Here is a 17,178-nt window from a genome sequence, read left to right on the forward strand (position 1 = left end):
GATGTTCACAAGACGATCAATTTCACCTTCCCTGGGAAAACAAAGTATTGGCCTGGTTATAAATTAGGTTTATGTAGCAACTAGGGATGCAGTGAATCCAGGATTTGGTTTGGGATTCGGCCTTTTTCAGCAGGATTCGGAATCCTTCTGCCCAGCCGAACCAAATCCTAATTGGCATATGCAATTAGGGACAGGGAGGGAAATTGCGTGACCTTTTGTCATAAAACAAGGAAGTAAAAATGTTTTCCCCTTCCCACTGCTAATTTGCATAAACAAATTAGGATTAGGTAGAATCTTTCGCAAAGGATTCGGGGGGGGGGGGGGGGGGGTCGGCAGAATCCAAAATAGTGGATTCGGTGCATCCCTAGTAGCAACATATATTTCTTTCAGTGCTGATGCATATAAACCTAACTGATGATTCTTATTGCCATATTATGGGGTATCAAATAATCCAGTTTTCCTCACAATTGAATTATAGTAGTCACTATATGTTTGGCCTAAAAGTCAGTCATTATAACATGGACATACAATGATGCCTGAACACAATAAGGTGACTTTTTATCATGCTGTGTAAAACAGTAGAGAAAACATCAGGGGATGTTGCCCATAGCAACCAATGAGATCTGTGCTTTTGTTTCCTAACTAGTAGGTGACTATTCAAATCATTGATGATTGTTTGTTATGGGCACCAGCACCATTGAGGTTTTTCTCCAATGTTTTACACAGCATGATAAATAGGCCCCTAAGCTTGAATAAAGATCCAATATTGTAATGTTACATAAAGCTCACCTCTCCTTTTTTCTCCCTTGGCATTCCCTGACACTCCTTAATCTCATGGCCAAACTGGCCACACAGACCACAAGGTTTAGGTTGGTTTGGTTTGAATTCTTCACGGATGATTGTAAAATAAGGTTCATGAGTTGCAAGTCCTAACATAATAAGATCAGCTGGGAACAAAACACATAATGATTGTAACAGAAGTTAAAAGAGAGACAGCTCAAGAAGTTAAAGGGATACTGGCATGGGTGAGACATCAGTTAATAACGCTGCTCCAACAGAATTCTGCACTGAAATCCATTTTTCAAAAGAGCAAACTTTTTTTAATTTTATTTATTTAATTTTGAAATCTGACATGGGGCTAGACAGTCAGTTTCCCTGGAGCCCCCAGTCATGTGACCTGTGCTCTGTTAAACTCCAGCCACTCTTTACTGCTGTACTAGGGCCTACGATCGGATCAGCCGATATTGCCCACTTCAATGTGGGCATATCTGGGAGAGATTCAGTTACACCGAGTAGAAGAAACAACAGCCTGTCAGAAAGCAGTTCCATAGTGCAGCACTGATTTTTACTGAAAGCACATGACCAGGCAAAATGACCTGAGATGGCTGCCTACACACCAATATTACAACTAAAAAAAACACACGGATTATAAATGAAATTTTACACGGAAGAGTGAATTATTTGCAGTGTAATTTAGAAATAAAAACCACCATAAAAATTGACAGATCCCTTTAAATTATTTCCCACATAAAGCTTTTAAAATCACACGGAGAAAACCATGCCACTAAATATAGAACACTCATTTCAGAGCTGCGTACTGTATATAAGCCAGAGGGCTAATGCAATTTATTCCAGGGCGTATATAAACCAGAGGGCTAATGCAATTTATTCCAGTGGGAAAGAATCTGTGTGTTTAAACAGATATTCAAAACTGCAGCAGTGCATGTTATTTATAATAGATTTTGTGCTTTCCCTTTTATGCTTTTTCCAGGGTAATGATGTGTCAGCATTGGGTCAACGTCAGACCACTGACAAAACATTCAAGCAAATTGGGAACCTATGACGTTGGCCTGCACAGAACATGATATCTGGTTTTAAGACATATTGGACTAAGCACTCATCTATAACAAAATAGTTTCATTCAAAGAAAGCAATCAAACTATTGGTTTCACAATAATAAAACTGAAAAACAATTATAAAAATAATCTCCAATTACAAGGATTTATGTTAATCTCTAAATGAAACAAAAAGTTACAATCCAGTGCTTACCATCTGCACCACATAAGCAATGATGAGTGTTTGGGTCATGATGGGGCTGAGCTGTTGAAGAAAAGAAACATGTCAACTTTCAAAATCTTTATTTAAGATTTTAAATTTACAACAATTGGGAGAATCTATATACAAGGTTCTTAACCCACACCCACCACTGATCTACTTTTTGGCTCTTTATACTGCACAAAAATCAAGATTGCCCATATAAATTCTCTTACCAATTTGTCATTAAAGTGCTAAAATGAAGTAATCCTGGTGGAGGACTATTTGGGCCTGTGTGTAGTTGGAATGGCAGGGCCTATTTTGACTTTTTGTGACCTTGATTAACAGTAATTATGTACTGAACAAAATATGATATAATGCTCACAATGCATAAATCTTTGATAAAGAATTTAAAATTTCAGTACCACCTGCCTATTTTGTGCTTTGTTAGTGTGCAAGATCTTTCTATGCTTATCTATAGTACACACTATAGGACATACAGGATATACAGAATTTTTACATCAAAACACATCTAAATTACCGAAACGCCTAAATGTTTATGTAACTGGTTGGCTTGCTTTACTGTGACAAATCATAGAATAATAAGTTTATACCTCTTTGCCTTCTGATGTAATCCATAATTTTATGTTCACCTTCCCCAGGAACACTAGCGTCTGATAAAATTACCTTAAAAAAAATACGAAGCATTAAAGAGAACCTGTACAAACATGTACGTTGTATGCAGAATAGCACAGAACTAAAAACAAGAAGAGCATTTGACACCATTCTACAGTAGACTCGTACTTAAATGTTTATAACCTTTAATTTTGATCATGGCTGCAGTAAGGGTAACGTTGCTTATAATAAAAGTAGCTGACGCAGTTTGCCTTTTCTGCTAACAGGTTTAATCCTGTTGCCACAGCTCCTGTATTATATTAAAAAAAAAAAAAAAAAAAAAAAAAGTTACACCACCATACTATTTATGGCTCGACAAATGCATTTTTCCAATACATGATTTGGGCTTGTTCAGAAATCAGCCAAGTGAAAAAATATATAGAGGGCTGTGGAAAACCACCAAAGTTAACTGAGGTGATAATGTTGGTGTGCAAGATGAAAATCTTGAACAGCATCTGGTCCACCATTGGACGGCCAAATCAACCAAAGAGCTAGTTCTCCTTCTCTGCCTTTTTCTAGTGATGCAATTTTTAACAAGTCTTCAAAAAAAGTCACTTAGCTGATGGAAATTGGATGAGGGGGTCACACATGGTATCACTTCTCTATTGTTTTGGTCTTTCATGCAAAGTGCAGAAATCTGGCTGGCCAATCAAATTTCAACTCAGATATGAAAATTGTACTCGGCAGTTATGAATTATACCAAGACTGGCTATTCTGTTGAATACAATAGGACTCTTACGACTGCCTTTGTTTAAAACTCGCTGCTCAATGAATAATGAAATGACTGTGGTGATTGTTAAATAAAAGTCAGAATTCAGCCCCATAACTGCAGTCTAATAGGACTTGATTACTTTATGTATAGTTAGCCTGTGACTGTCTGAATTTAAAGTGAAAGGGAGGTAGAACAGAAAACACTGTTCTAACAGGTTCTGCACACATTGTATCCAAAGCAAACTTCACAGAGTGTTAACCGGTTAATATCCACGATCCCTAGTATAAAGGTTTAACATGTTTTATAAGAAAGTTTTCCATTTTTCTTAAAGCCTTGCTTGGCTTTACTTCACTACGAGGCACCTACCAATCAAATGTTTGTTTTCTTGCCAAGAACAGTTATATAAATTAGAATTTTTCTTCTCAAAATTCGCACTTCTTCAGTCAGTAAAGCCATTATAAAACAATCAAAAAATGCTTGGCTTGCTTAGCATCCATCCTTTTAGTACAGGTTAATGGTACTAAATAAGCCACCAACACAGGGCTGAAACTTCTTGTCGGCCCAGGTGGCAGATTTTGGTGGCAAAATGCAAAAGTCTGCTTTTTGGTGCCGAGATCTGCCTGCACCCGGGTCGACTCACTGGGTCTGAATGCAGGCAAGGGGCCGATTCCACTACCAGGGCAGAAAAACGCACGCTGAGTTTAAGTGTTTTGTGAGCTTAGCCTTACTAATGCCCATCCCTGTCGAGAAAAAAATCAAATAAGCACTCCCTGATGGGTAGGGCACCTTTAATAAAATACATGTATGAAAAAGTTGTAGGAACTTACTGTGAGGTTTTTCCAACCAGGATCATTATTTAAACGGTCAGCAATATAATATCGAAGACATTTTGCCAAGTTGTCCATAAACTCTGTTCCCTACAAATAAACTTGTGTTAAAATAATTTGGCCAACTTTGGGTTATACAGAGCACAAAGTAGGAATGTATCTTTTACTACTTACAGGAGTAATGCAGTTACTATCAAATCGTTCCTTCATTTCTTCTTTGGGGAGATACCCACCTAAAATAAAAGCAATATTTAAGACGAATACATTAAAACATACATAGGTGGTTATTGATTTAATTTAAAATTTGGGGGCTTTAATATTGTATACTGGAGTTTGACGCAAGCAAATGCTGGAGATTCAACAATACATATGTTTGCCTACTTAAGAATGTATTCTATTACTATTATATTTATTAAATTATATTTCTATATATTATGAAAGTGTCTAAAAAGCCACCCCAGTAAATACCCCCTAAGTGGAAAATTCAAAAAATGTTTACAGCAAATTCGTTAAACTAAAGCAAATGTAGTTTTCCAATGTTGCCCTTTCCCCCTTAAAAGAACCTGTAAATGTAGTTGTCCTCTGTAGTGGTAAACACGGTGTATTTGCTTTCAGGCAGGCTATTGTTTCTCCAAATCAATGTAATTGAAGAAGTCGCAGTGGGACATGGATTTTTGAGTGCTATTCTCATATGTACCAAGGAGCTTTTATATGGTGTCAGGGAGCAGTTACCTGGTTACTTTCTCATTGTTCTATTATTAGGCTGCTGTGGGGTGGGGGGAGATCACTCCAACTTGCAGTGCAGCAGTAAAGAGTGACTGAAGTTTATCAGAGCAAAAGTCACAACTAAAAGGTCGAACTTCATGGACGTGTGTCTTTTTTCAACCTTACTAACTTATGTCACTATGACTGGGGGCACCTGGGAAACGGATATATCTTGCCCCATGTCAAGTTTCAAAATTAAATATATATACATATAAAAAAAAAAAAAAATCTGTTTGCTCTTTTGAAAAAACGTATTTCAGTGCAGAAGTCTGCTGGAGCAGCACTATCAACTGATGTGTTTTGGAGAAGAAAAAAAAATCATGTTTTCCTGTGACAGTAATGTGAAAATTTTTTAGTATACTTATGGTTGTAATCCAAATTACACAAAGATCCCTTAACATTCTGTATAATAGGTCCCATACCTGTACAAGACCAAAGACATCTATATATATGTACAATGTATTTTTATACCTTTGGATAGGACCTCTTCCCGTATACGATTTTTCTCTTCTACAGATTCAACACCTTCTTTGGATGCTCTAAATCTACGAGAACGTTGCTGATTCATTTTAGCACGTGGAGCCTAAAAAAAAAAAAAATTATTTCGATCTTGAATCAATGAATTTAACATATAGGGTCAGCAAACTATATATTGTGAACGAATGCTCACAATATACTTGAAAAAGGGCCCCAAGTGGGACCAAAACGTCGGATAAGATACTGTGTTTATAAAAAGAGCGTTCGTTCACAGTAAACAGAGTGTGCAGATCCTTCATTCATATATAATACAACCATTGATTGTGCACATTTAAAGTTTGAGTGTGGGCACCTTCAGATATTTCTATATAGACTTTTACTTTCATGGGTTGCCTTTGATGTATGCAAGAGTAAAAGTACTGGCAATCAAGTGGAACTTGCTATATTGTTAGCATATACAAGACACTGCAATTCAACCGTTAACCTTGTTTTTCCATTACATGGGCAAAAAGAAATGGTTTTGTAACCCCCTCTTTAACTACAGAACTAGACGCCAGCAACATATGGCCTTAACCACAGTCTATCAGATGGAGGTGGTGTGGTCTATAGTGGTGAGTGAGTCGTGAGATCCTCGACCCCCACCAGACCCCAACTCCCGGCCCACCGTTCCCCCTTTATTTAAAGACCCGCCCTGCAGTGACGTCACAAAAGGGGTGGACAAGAGTCTATAAATGTAGGCGCCGGAAGCTGGTAGGGCAAGCAGGAGAAGAAGCGCTCAAAGCGGACTCGCCCCGGATTTTATGTGCAGGAGCCGTAGCAAACCCGCAGACCCACGTGTTGCAGGCCGGTGCGCACATCACTAGTGGCCCAGCCTGTAAAACTGAAGTCTCTTGTTATCTCCTGAATATTAGCCATGTACTAAACCCTTCACATTGCAAGGGTATTTATTAATATATTCACTAACAAAATTTGGTGTGTGCAGTTTTCAAGAGGAAGAATGAGCAAACCCACTTGTATAGTACTTCAGTATGTTATAGATGGATCTAGCCTAAGCTTTCCAATAGTTTTTGGTGGTCACAAACATTTGCAAATAACTGTGGCAGTTATATCGTCATACTGATTATTAATGTTTATTTATCTTTTCAGGCCCTCTACTATACATCTTTTTTTTTCTTTTAGACTTACCACTCCATCAATGGCCATGTAAAGAAGTCTCCTGGGCCTCACAATGTTAAAGAGCCTATCAATGTATTCAAAAATAGCAACCATCATTTCATCTTCATTTTTTGGAGCTGGCCTGGAATTTAAGCAGAAGTTTTGTTAATTGAATGCATTAAAAGCTATACCTTGAAAAACATGAACAACTAACAGGTACTGACTTGTCCTCTGGGTGGGTACATGGATGGATAATGCCATTCATATCCAAATAAAGGTTATCGAACTCCACTTCATTTGGATTTGGTTTTGTGGTGTCCACGGGAATTTTAATGTTATTGTATTCTTTGGGCTGGTAAAAGCAAAAAAAACAAAAACAAATGTTATTACACATACACATTATATTTTTGGAGCTACTGAGCTAGTCATATTATTCAGTTTTCTATAAACCAGGTTTAAAGGAGAAGTAAAGGCTAAATAAAGAAGTATGCTATGCTTGGGCTTCTGTACCAGCCACAGGCAACCACAGCCCTTTAGCAGGGAAGATGTGCCTCCAAAGATTCCCCAGTAGGTCCCCCATGATATTTTCTGCTGATTCACTGCACATGCTCTGTGCTGCTGTCACTTACTGAGTTTAGGGACCCACTCTCAATATACAGTACACATAGAATATAAAAGTTTAGCTTCTCAACAGCTGCTCAGAGTCCACTGAGCATGTTAGTGTCACATACCCTTTCCAAGATGGTGACCCCCTGTGACAAGTTTGAAGTCCTGGATCATTGCTGCTATTGACAAGCTGAAACTTTAGGTTGGTGCAATAAGTACTGTATATAAAATATGGCATTTTTATCCATTCATTTTTAAGGTTTAGTTCTCCTTTAAAGTGAGGAAAACAAAGTACAGGTATGGGATCAGTTATCCAGAAACCAGTTATTCAGAAATCTTAATTATGGGAAGGCCATCTCCAAAAGACTATTCTCATAAAAAAAAGAAAATTCAACAATTTAAAAATGATTTCCCTTTTCTCTGTAAAAATAGAACATTTCCTTGTACTTGATCCTAACCAAGATATGATTAATCCTTACTGGAGGTAAAACACTATAGGGGTTATTTAATGTTTGAATTATATTTTTTTAATAGGGTTTATGTATGGTGATTCAAATAACGTAAATATCCCTTATCCAGAAAAACCCAGGTCCAGATCGTTCTGGATAATAGACCAAAGACCCTAATGCCATAGCCAATGGTCAAAAACGTAGACACCAAACTCTCCAAAAGAAACAATGTTAAAGCACAAAATGTAGAGTTCTATTTGGGTCTTGATCCCATAGGCAGCAGTGCGTGATCTAACATTATTAAGGTGCACAGCACAAGTCACACAAACCTTTGCAAATTATTAAAAAGACTTGAGGACATCTGGACTATTGTAAAACTTAAAAAAAACCTGGTAAAATCAGGGCCTTATATTTTTTTACTTCACATACAGGTTACAAGTTCATTTTAAAGCTTCCCTAAAATCAATAATTTATTCTGTTTAATAGTAAATCTATAAAGGAACAGTCTGTCCCAAATTTAAAGTAAAATCAAAATGACCATAAAATACAGATGGGCTGACATATTTGATGTGATCTGAGGATACTTGTGATCACAATTAACATACCTACCTATATTATATAACAGATTTTGGCACTATTATTTATTTATTTATTTTTAAACCTGCAAATAACTTTAAGTGAAAAAGTCAAGTTTATTCACGAAGCAGATTTTTTTATACAATATAAAGTTAACATTGAAAACATTAAAAAGTAATATCAGAAATATCATTATTATGAGTTACAATGCCTCGGACACAGGACAATCACGCATAAATAGAGAAAAAGTAAACAACATACATATGAAATAAGGTTCCATTAAAGGGGCAATACAGCCATCTTGTTCAACTGGAGGGAAATAGGGCTGAACATAGATTTTTTTTGAGATTAAACAATTGGGTTCTATTGTTGATCTAAACACTGTAAAAAAATAAAAATTTAAGATGGCATATTTATTTATTTTGTGAGGAAGAAAATTAGATTACCAGTAAACAACTATCTTTTCTATAGTGGCTGTGATCGTAAGCAAAGGCTTATCGTTTAACCGGTAATGCAATTATCGTACAAACAGCAAACATTATGGGCCTTCAACCTCCCCTTCTAGAACCCATTTTAAAACAATGAACAGTGAAATCTCTATACAGGTATGGGACCGGTAATCCAGAATGCTTGGGACCTTACAGATCTTTCTGTAATTTGGATCTTCATAACGTAGTCTACTAGAAAATCATGTAAACAAATAAACCCAAAAGGCTGGTTTTGCCTCCAATAAGGATTAATTATATCTTGGTTTGGATAAAGCACAATGTGCAGTTTTATTTTTACAGAGAAAAAGGAAATCATTTTTAAAGATTTGGATTATTTGATTATAATTATACGAGTCTATGGGAGACCGCCTTTCCGTAATTTGAAGCTTTCTGGATACCAGATAACCAATCCCATACCTGTATCTGCATTTCTAGCACGAAATGAGAAAATGAAACCAGTTTCACTTTAGCTGTTCCTGTCACTCCCTGGTTTTGAAGAGCAGAGAAAAAGCTGGTCAAACTATTCGTTTTCTGAGCAGCACTTGGATTACGACATGTTCAAAGGCTGTATTTTACGAAAATGAGGGCTTGGTTTGTTCATAAAAAGCTCTTATCAAATTATACTTTGTGTAAGAGGGGTAGAATGTTTAGTAAAAAAAAAAATCCCAATTTTCAATTAGAGTTTAATAAAGGCAAAACACTTCTGGGATTCGTTTTTTCAATATAAAGTTACATATTTTGGGTCCTTATACTATTATGTCCTTACTATGTCTTTATACAAATTTTTTTGTTAAGTGGTTGCCCTTAATTTATATTCATCCAATCCTTAAAAAAAATAATAAAAAAAATAGAAAAGCAGCCTGGAAAAAAAAAAAAAAAAAACCTTACAGTACTTGAAAGCAAATACCCGTATCTGTTAATATTACGGTTATTAAAAATTGGTTAATAAGGAGTGATTTCATTGGACAACGACTCAAGTCTGAAAGCGAAAGTGAGCTGTATGGATGAAGATTTTGCCCGCTGCATTTGTCCAAGTCATACTCAACATAGGGAAATAATTCCACTTTGCTTAATATTTTGACATGTAAAAGACCAAAACTTTATAGCTAGCAACATACCAAAAAACACAGTATGTGATGTTAGAGGGGTGGCGAAGACTTAATTGAATTGCCGACACACTAATTTACGCCAATACCTTAGCCCCTGTCTAAACTGCAGCTTGCAAATTCCTCATGTGATGAATAGCCAATAATAGAATACGTTATCACAATTCAACAGAAGAGCATCTGAAGGATTCGAAGCATGAAAAAATCCAGCACTTAATAATAAACTGTATTCATAACCTGAAATGATTTAATTTTAACACCTGACACAATAATAAGAACAATGAAGCATGTGTCCCTGAAATTAGTATATGTCAGACAAAGTACTTCAACAAAGTATTCAAACCCTAGCAGCTTTGCTCAGGTGATCAGAATGTACAGTGCAGTTGCGGCTTTGTCCAGCCATTTAGGGTAAGTCCACACAGGGCGTTTTGGTTGCCTGGCGACTAATCGCCTCGCTTTTGAGGCGACCAATCTCCCCAAACGCCTTTCCTGTTCCTGCGCCGGCTAAAATGAAAAAAAAACGCCGACGCTAATCACACGTGGCGGTTTGTTTTCCGAAGTCACCCGAAGTTGCCTCACGAGGAAACTTCGGAAAACAAATTGGCGCATGTGATTAACGCCGGCGTATTTTCTTTTTAGCCGGCGCATATTCAGGGAAGGCGTTTGGGGAGATTGGTCGCAGCAAAAACTAGCCAATTAATCGCCAGGCGACCAAATCTCCCCAAAACACCCTGTGTGGCCTGACCCTTAGAGTGTACATATACAAGTGCAGCTATGGAGCTTCTATAACTGCTTTGCGTTGCTGAATAGAATCTTCAGTGCAGCTGCGGCTGAGTCCAGAAATAGCATGGTGATCTAGTGCACTATTTCAGATATTTATATTTGTGCCTGTCTCCAGTTCATCAAAGATGACATGAGGGAATAGGTGAACAAAACAAGATTCAGACTGGAAGTCATTTTTCCATATGAAGAATTTAATCATTTAAGATTGCCGTCTGGCTGCTCAGATGCCATCAACAATACACAGAATATTGTTTCTGTATAGACAGAAGGGTCCACTTCACAATTCTATTGAAAGAAAATGTATGTTTTTTTAACAAGCAATCTACAGTACAGTTAGACAGCAAAAAGAGATATGGTGCATCCAACCTATGTAAGCACTATACAATTTCAGAAATAGAATTTGAGTTAGGAGGACATACTCACAGTTCAGCCCAGTCCAAGGGAGCATATACATAAGATCCAAAACCAAAAATGTGAGTTCCTCCAAAAAAGAGTGTTCAGGCAGCAAGTAAAAAAATATAAAAGTTTATTAGAACATATCAGTACATGGCCTGACTCATTTCTTGCCTGTTGGGGCATATTCAGCCTATTAGTAAGTGCCTCAACAGGCTCGAAACGCGTCAGGCCATGTTTGAATATGTTCTAATAAACTTTTGTATTTTTTTATGTTGCCTGAACACTTTTTTGGAGAAACTCACATTATTGGTTTTGGTTCTAATATACAGTACAGTTCTTCCTCCATTGTCATAAACCTCTAAGAGTAGTTTTATCATGCTGGCACAAAGGGCATTTTGATTCTTGACTCCTTTTAGAAGCCTTGGAATTGTTAGGACAGCCAGACAATGAAAAGATATTAAGATAATACAGATTTGGGTTTAGTCAAAACAAATATAAAGAAAATAATGGGGACATATTAGGCACACTAATACACAAATTGCAAACAAGGCCATGTGTCAATTCATAAGAAATTTAGAATAACTCAATTAAGGGATAGTCCCCTCAAGGATACAGTCTCTCAAGAAGATGAAGAACAGTACAATGATGCAATTCATTGAATACCGACTATGAATTGGCTAAATGCATCTCCTATATACTGCCCACTGTATAGTAGATAGATACCCAAAATAAAAATATAAAACCTAGTGCATCGGATGAACCTATTGTGCAGTAACAGTTCATTGAACAATCCTGTAAGTCAGCTTCATATTTCTGTAAGTTATTTCAGCCATATGTACATCTCCCAAGTAATTATGGAGACCTAAAGATGACCAGATGTTCATTAATTCTTCCTTCAGGTAATAAAACAAATACATATTTTGGCATAAAAGAGTAGTGTGGCAACTGTGCAAAGTCCACTTGCATTTTTCAGTTACATAACCACATAACCAATAAGATCTCAGCAAAACATCATTAAAAATATGCAATATGCATTTTTTCACTGATGCTTTTGTATGTACACTCAATGAATTGACACGAGTATTTAGGTGCCCATTATGTGAAGCAAGCTAAATTGCTTCACTGCAGCTTCACCAAAGCATTTCCTTGTATTTCAGAATAAGGACTTCCCTATGCCTTGCACCTAAGATTTTCTACTACTTTTATACACTTTCAGTTCGGAGGAATCAAAAAAATTAATGCAGAAACTCCACAGCCCTGCTCTCTATAGTATGTTCAAACACGACATGGACCTTAAATTATAATTCTGGACTTTACAGAGATTTTATACTTGAAAATGTTAAGCTACCTTTTCCATTTAAAGGACCAGTAACATCAAAAGAATGTTTTATAAAAATGAGTTAGTATACATTGAAAAAAAACACCAAGACAAATTAACTTTAAAATTGCAAAGCCTTTATTAAGAAATAACTTACCGAAACTCTGCTTGCACTGCTCTTCTGAAAGCGTTCGGGCTATCCATTGTGCAGCACTCTATTTCTCCTGCCTGCCTTCCTTATAGGAGATAGCCAGGGAATAGAAATCAAGTCCGCACGATGGATTGCAACCGTGTCGCCTTTTCTGAAGAGAAGCGTAAGCGGAGTTTCGGTAAGTTATTTTTAATTACAGCCTTTGCGATTTTTAAGTTTGATTTGCCTTGGTGTTTTTTTTTTTGTATACTAACGAATTTAAAAAAAAAATTATTTGATGTTACTGGCCCTTTAAAAATAATATGGTCAATTATATCTGGAGCCAATTAATCCGCCTGGAGTCCGGAGGGAACCCCAGGGGCATTTCGGGGAGCATCCCTACTGTAGAGCGTGCAATCACACACTCTGCACTAGCAGAATCGAACATTTTGATTTAAAAATAGAAATTTCCTATTTTAATGGCACCCCTTGTAATATCAATATATTCTATTGTCAGCCCGAGTATTTTTGCAGGCGAAGAGAAGCAGATCTGCTTTATATAATAACATTTTACTCAGAGATTGACACAATAGCAAAAATTTATTCAAACCGGAAGCTGAGATGTTACAATATAAATGTGGTAAAGATTGCTACTATGTGTCTTGTTTATTATATGTATGTATAACAAGTAAGAATAGTATCAATATATCATTTTATTAATTGATATGTATTTATAACTTTTTTAGCTATATGTAGGTCTAGTGATGTTTAAAATGATAGTCCCTTTGGTATGACGGGGTTAACACGTCAGGGGCAATGCTGTTGTTTTCCCGCTACATTGTAGAAATAAGGCACTTTCAGTGTTTATTTGGCACCAAGTGAGGGTCAGTCCTATTGCTCTACAATAAAGTGACGTTTTTTTTAAGTCCTGCGAGTGCGGATCTTTCTCTGGAGGTATGGATAAGTTATGATGATTTTGCACCCCGGCTAGGGTTGCCACCTTTTAATAAAAGTTCCATCGGCCGGTGAAGGGGGCGGGAACAAAAGGGTGGGCCGTGATGTCAGAGGAGCGGGTCGTGATGTCAATGGGGCGGAGCCATGGTGCGTGATTGGCTGGGATGGATCGTGAAATCAGAGGGGGCAGAGACTCGGCACGCAATTGGCAAGAAGTCAGCAAAAAAGCAAGTTTGGGGGCAGGTCACGAGCTTTTGTTATGTGTATTACTAATTTACCGGCAGCTACAATGCCGGTAAATTTGTAATACCAGCCCCGACCTTGGCAGGTGTTTTACTGGCTAGGCCGGTAAAATACTGGCCAGGTGGTAACCCTAAAGGTGGCCATAAACACAAAGCTCCTATCGTACAAATCGAGGATTCGTATGATTTTCGGATCGTGTGTGGAGAGTCCTGACATTTTTCGTCCTGCGGAGATCGGTCGTTTGGTCGATCGGACAGGTTTGATTTTGTCCTGACCGATCCCGACGGAGCCCATTGGGCTCTCATCATAATCAGATTGTTCGGCCAAAGGGCCAAACATTCAAATCACCCCCGATATAGCCACGCCCGTTAGTGGCATATCGGAGAAAGATCGGCTTGTATGGCAATATCGCCAAATGAGCGGATCTTTTCGTCTATGGCCACCTTAACCCCGGCACACCAATGAACTTTATCGAGAGTGCTGGAATATATATATTTGAAAGCAGCTAGTAAGTTGCAGGTAAAACGTATAATGAAGCAATAGAATTCTTAATGAAAATTGAGCGTAGGACTGGCCAGATATGGGATGACTTTGACGTAGTTGGCCAGCTTAAATATATTGCAATATATGGACAAACAATCCCTGTTTTGTTTAAAGGGTAAGGCATTTTTCAGTAGCAGTATGCACAAAATGTCTCTGTCTTAAATATATTGATAATGGGTTGTGACGTGTGTGTGTATATATATATATATATATATATATATATATATATATATATATATATATATATATATATATGAAAAACATGGAGGAGCACACCCTAAAGTTGTTTAGCAACTTGCCCAGGTGCTGGTAAATAAAGTAACATAATGCTGCACGCAACGGGAATACTTGTGAAAAAAATCAAGATTTATTGAAAAGAGAAAGAGCACAGTTGGTGTTTGACACATCGGATTTTTTTCAATAAATCTTGATTTTTTCACAAGTATTCCCGTTGCGTGCGGCATTATCTCACTTTAATATATCTATCTATAGATAGATAGATAGGTATAGTGAGAGAGAGAGAGCGCGCAAGAATGAGTGTAAAGTCCACTGCAACAGGGCCTGATGTGAATGATATATAATCTCTGTAAAAAGATACAAAATATGTAACAGAAACATAAACAGAGGATACGAATAATAGGTTTTACCACTGTAGAACTATTTTACATTTACTTAGGCAAACTCACTACTGTTCCAAGGGCAAGGGTTTTCCAAATATCATCTTTCCCCTCATTGCCCATTGTCCATGAGTGGTGAGGGAAATAGTCAGCTTTCGGGCAGCCTAACACAACTCTGCAGCTGATATAATATTCTTTAGCTCTCTCTTACCTTCTGCTCCACACAGTGTACGATTATCGATGGATACTTTCGGCTCAGCCAGCGGAAGAACGCCGGGACTCCCATGCTGCAGTTACAGGAAACTAAACTTTCACGGTCGCTGCTATTTCCCACTGGCAATTGTTTCTCTCGCGATGTTACGCGCACGTAATGACGGCGAGTTCGTCGTCACGTGGTATCTTTTAAAACAAAAAGCGGAAGCGCTTGCAGTTCTGATGCCCAATCAGTGTATTACTGCTCAATGCTCTCCTCGCGGTAACTGCTGAGAGTTTTATAGGGAATGCCAATTGCTGCATAGGATTGCGGAGAGCTTTACGAGGGAATGTCGACTGCTGCTTTGGTGCGGGTTGCGGAGGGCTGTAAAGGAGTTGTTGGGAGCTCTTATTGGGGATTGCAGAGGGCTCTTGTCATGTCATGACTTATATGGGGTACGTGTGTTGCGGTATCATAGCTCCTAACATGTTGGAAACAGAAAGAGGGACATAAAGATGTTTGACCACGAACATTTGTGACCACGCCCCCTAATTACCATGTCCATTTTACAAAATTTCGCAGGTTGTGAAGTTTCAACACATTTCTGTGTTTTTTTGTGTGTTATTATAGTTTTGCTAATGAAGGTGAATTGCCCTTTAAGTTAAGATCTTATCTAAAATCATTAAAAAAGTATGTTAAGTATGTATTCTGGGCTCTCTGCCAAGAGCCAATTAAGTTAGAAACTTTGTATCTTTTTCTGTCTGTTCAGTGCATGAGATCAAAGAGAATCTTGGGACATATACGTATAGGGTCGCCACCTTTGCCGTGGCTAAACCCGAACAACGTGGGCGGGGCAATGATCTTGGGGTGGGCATGATGACATCAGAGGCAGGCACAATGATGTCGTGGAGCTATGATGCTGGGTCAGGGTTTTACATCACTTATATGCAAATAGATGGATTTCTGTCCAGTTTTCACAATGTTTTAAATGGGACAGGCCTTTAACAAACTGAGATGTCCAGCTGGAAACCCTACCTCTAACTATTCTGCCCGACAAGTAAGACCAATTCTTTAACTACAGGTATGGGATCTATAATACAGAAATCAGTTATCCAGAAAGCTTTGAAATACAGCAATGCTCATTTATAAAAACTATTTCTTATTTTTGATTGATTTCCTTATTTCAGTTTCTTTAATAACAAGAAATTAACTGCACTTCATCATAAGTAAGCCATGCCAAGGGGAGTATCTTGATATTTAATTGGTTTTCATTTGGCCAGATTAATGTTCGGGTTTCACAAGGCTGAAAACCGAACAGAAAGTTGAGACCTGAAAAGGCCTTAGAAAAACCGAACAGGTGGCAACCCTATATCAGTACATATCTGGGACTGCGGGTTGAGCTGTCAAAAGCGGGACTGTCCTGCTCAAACCGGCTCAGTTGGGAGGTATGCGGCACTGTGCTTGACTGGCAGGTTGGAGCAGTGTGTTGTGACATTAGGTATGTCTGTAAGCTGTGGAGGGTGGTTGGGGCAGTGTTTGTGACCCCATGTTGCTTTATGGCTGTAATGGCATTTGGGTTAGTGTGCAGCATCCTTAGGTGCGTCTTGTGACTTTGGTGGGATGTAGTGTGTCACGGCCAGACTGGAACTAGAAGCAGGAGAGTGCGCAGCCATTAATTAAATAGCTAAAAAGCAGCCCTGTCAATAAAAATCAAAGCAGCTCACATATCCATGTGCAACACTGGAGGCCAGACCCACCAGACCACTTAAAAAAAACATTGGTGGTCATGGATTCCCCCCCAAGAGTAAAAAGAAAAATCATTGTTGGCCAGAGATATAAAAAAGTGTTCAGAGGAGACTTACCTTAAATAATTGCCAGGCAGTCTTCTTACTCCTTGGCGACAGGAGCTTCTTTGTTGTCTTCAGTGGCTTCCCTGGCCCACTTTACAATAAATAGACCGGCCAATCGGGCATATTGCCAGTCCGAGGCTGTAGCATGTGCTCAACTTGTAAAGGATAATGACCATGGGGGGAGGGAGTTGGGGCAGTATGCAGGACCTCTAGGTATGTGGATCACATTGGGGTTGGTTGGGCAGCATATAGTGCCCCAGATATGTCTATAGCTTTTGGAG

The 17,178-nt window shown here is 38.1% G+C and overlaps 1 protein-coding gene across 2 annotated transcripts in view; it reads right to left on the reverse strand.

The window, feature by feature from the left end:
* xrn2.S (5'-3' exoribonuclease 2 S homeolog) overlaps positions 1–15,289 on the reverse strand; it is a 45,969-nt gene extending 30,680 nt beyond the window's left edge. Inside the window, exons 1-9 of one of the 2 annotated variants that reach the window (XM_041563852.1) lie at positions 15,066–15,289; positions 6,870–6,997; positions 6,676–6,787; positions 5,485–5,596; positions 4,423–4,481; positions 4,249–4,338; positions 2,649–2,721; positions 2,050–2,100; positions 790–947 (exon numbers count right to left, since the gene is read on the reverse strand). In XM_041563852.1, the coding sequence (XP_041419786.1) occupies positions 790–947; positions 2,050–2,100; positions 2,649–2,721; positions 4,249–4,338; positions 4,423–4,481; positions 5,485–5,596; positions 6,676–6,787; positions 6,870–6,997; positions 15,066–15,140 (858 nt within the window). In that variant the 5' untranslated portion in view covers positions 15,141–15,289. 2 annotated transcript variants of the gene reach the window in all.
* Between the last annotated feature and the right edge of the window lie 1,889 nt (positions 15,290–17,178).

This window comes from Xenopus laevis, chromosome 5S (genome assembly GCF_017654675.1).
Source record: "Xenopus laevis strain J_2021 chromosome 5S, Xenopus_laevis_v10.1, whole genome shotgun sequence".
NCBI classification, from domain to species: Eukaryota; Metazoa; Chordata; class Amphibia; order Anura; family Pipidae; genus Xenopus; species Xenopus laevis.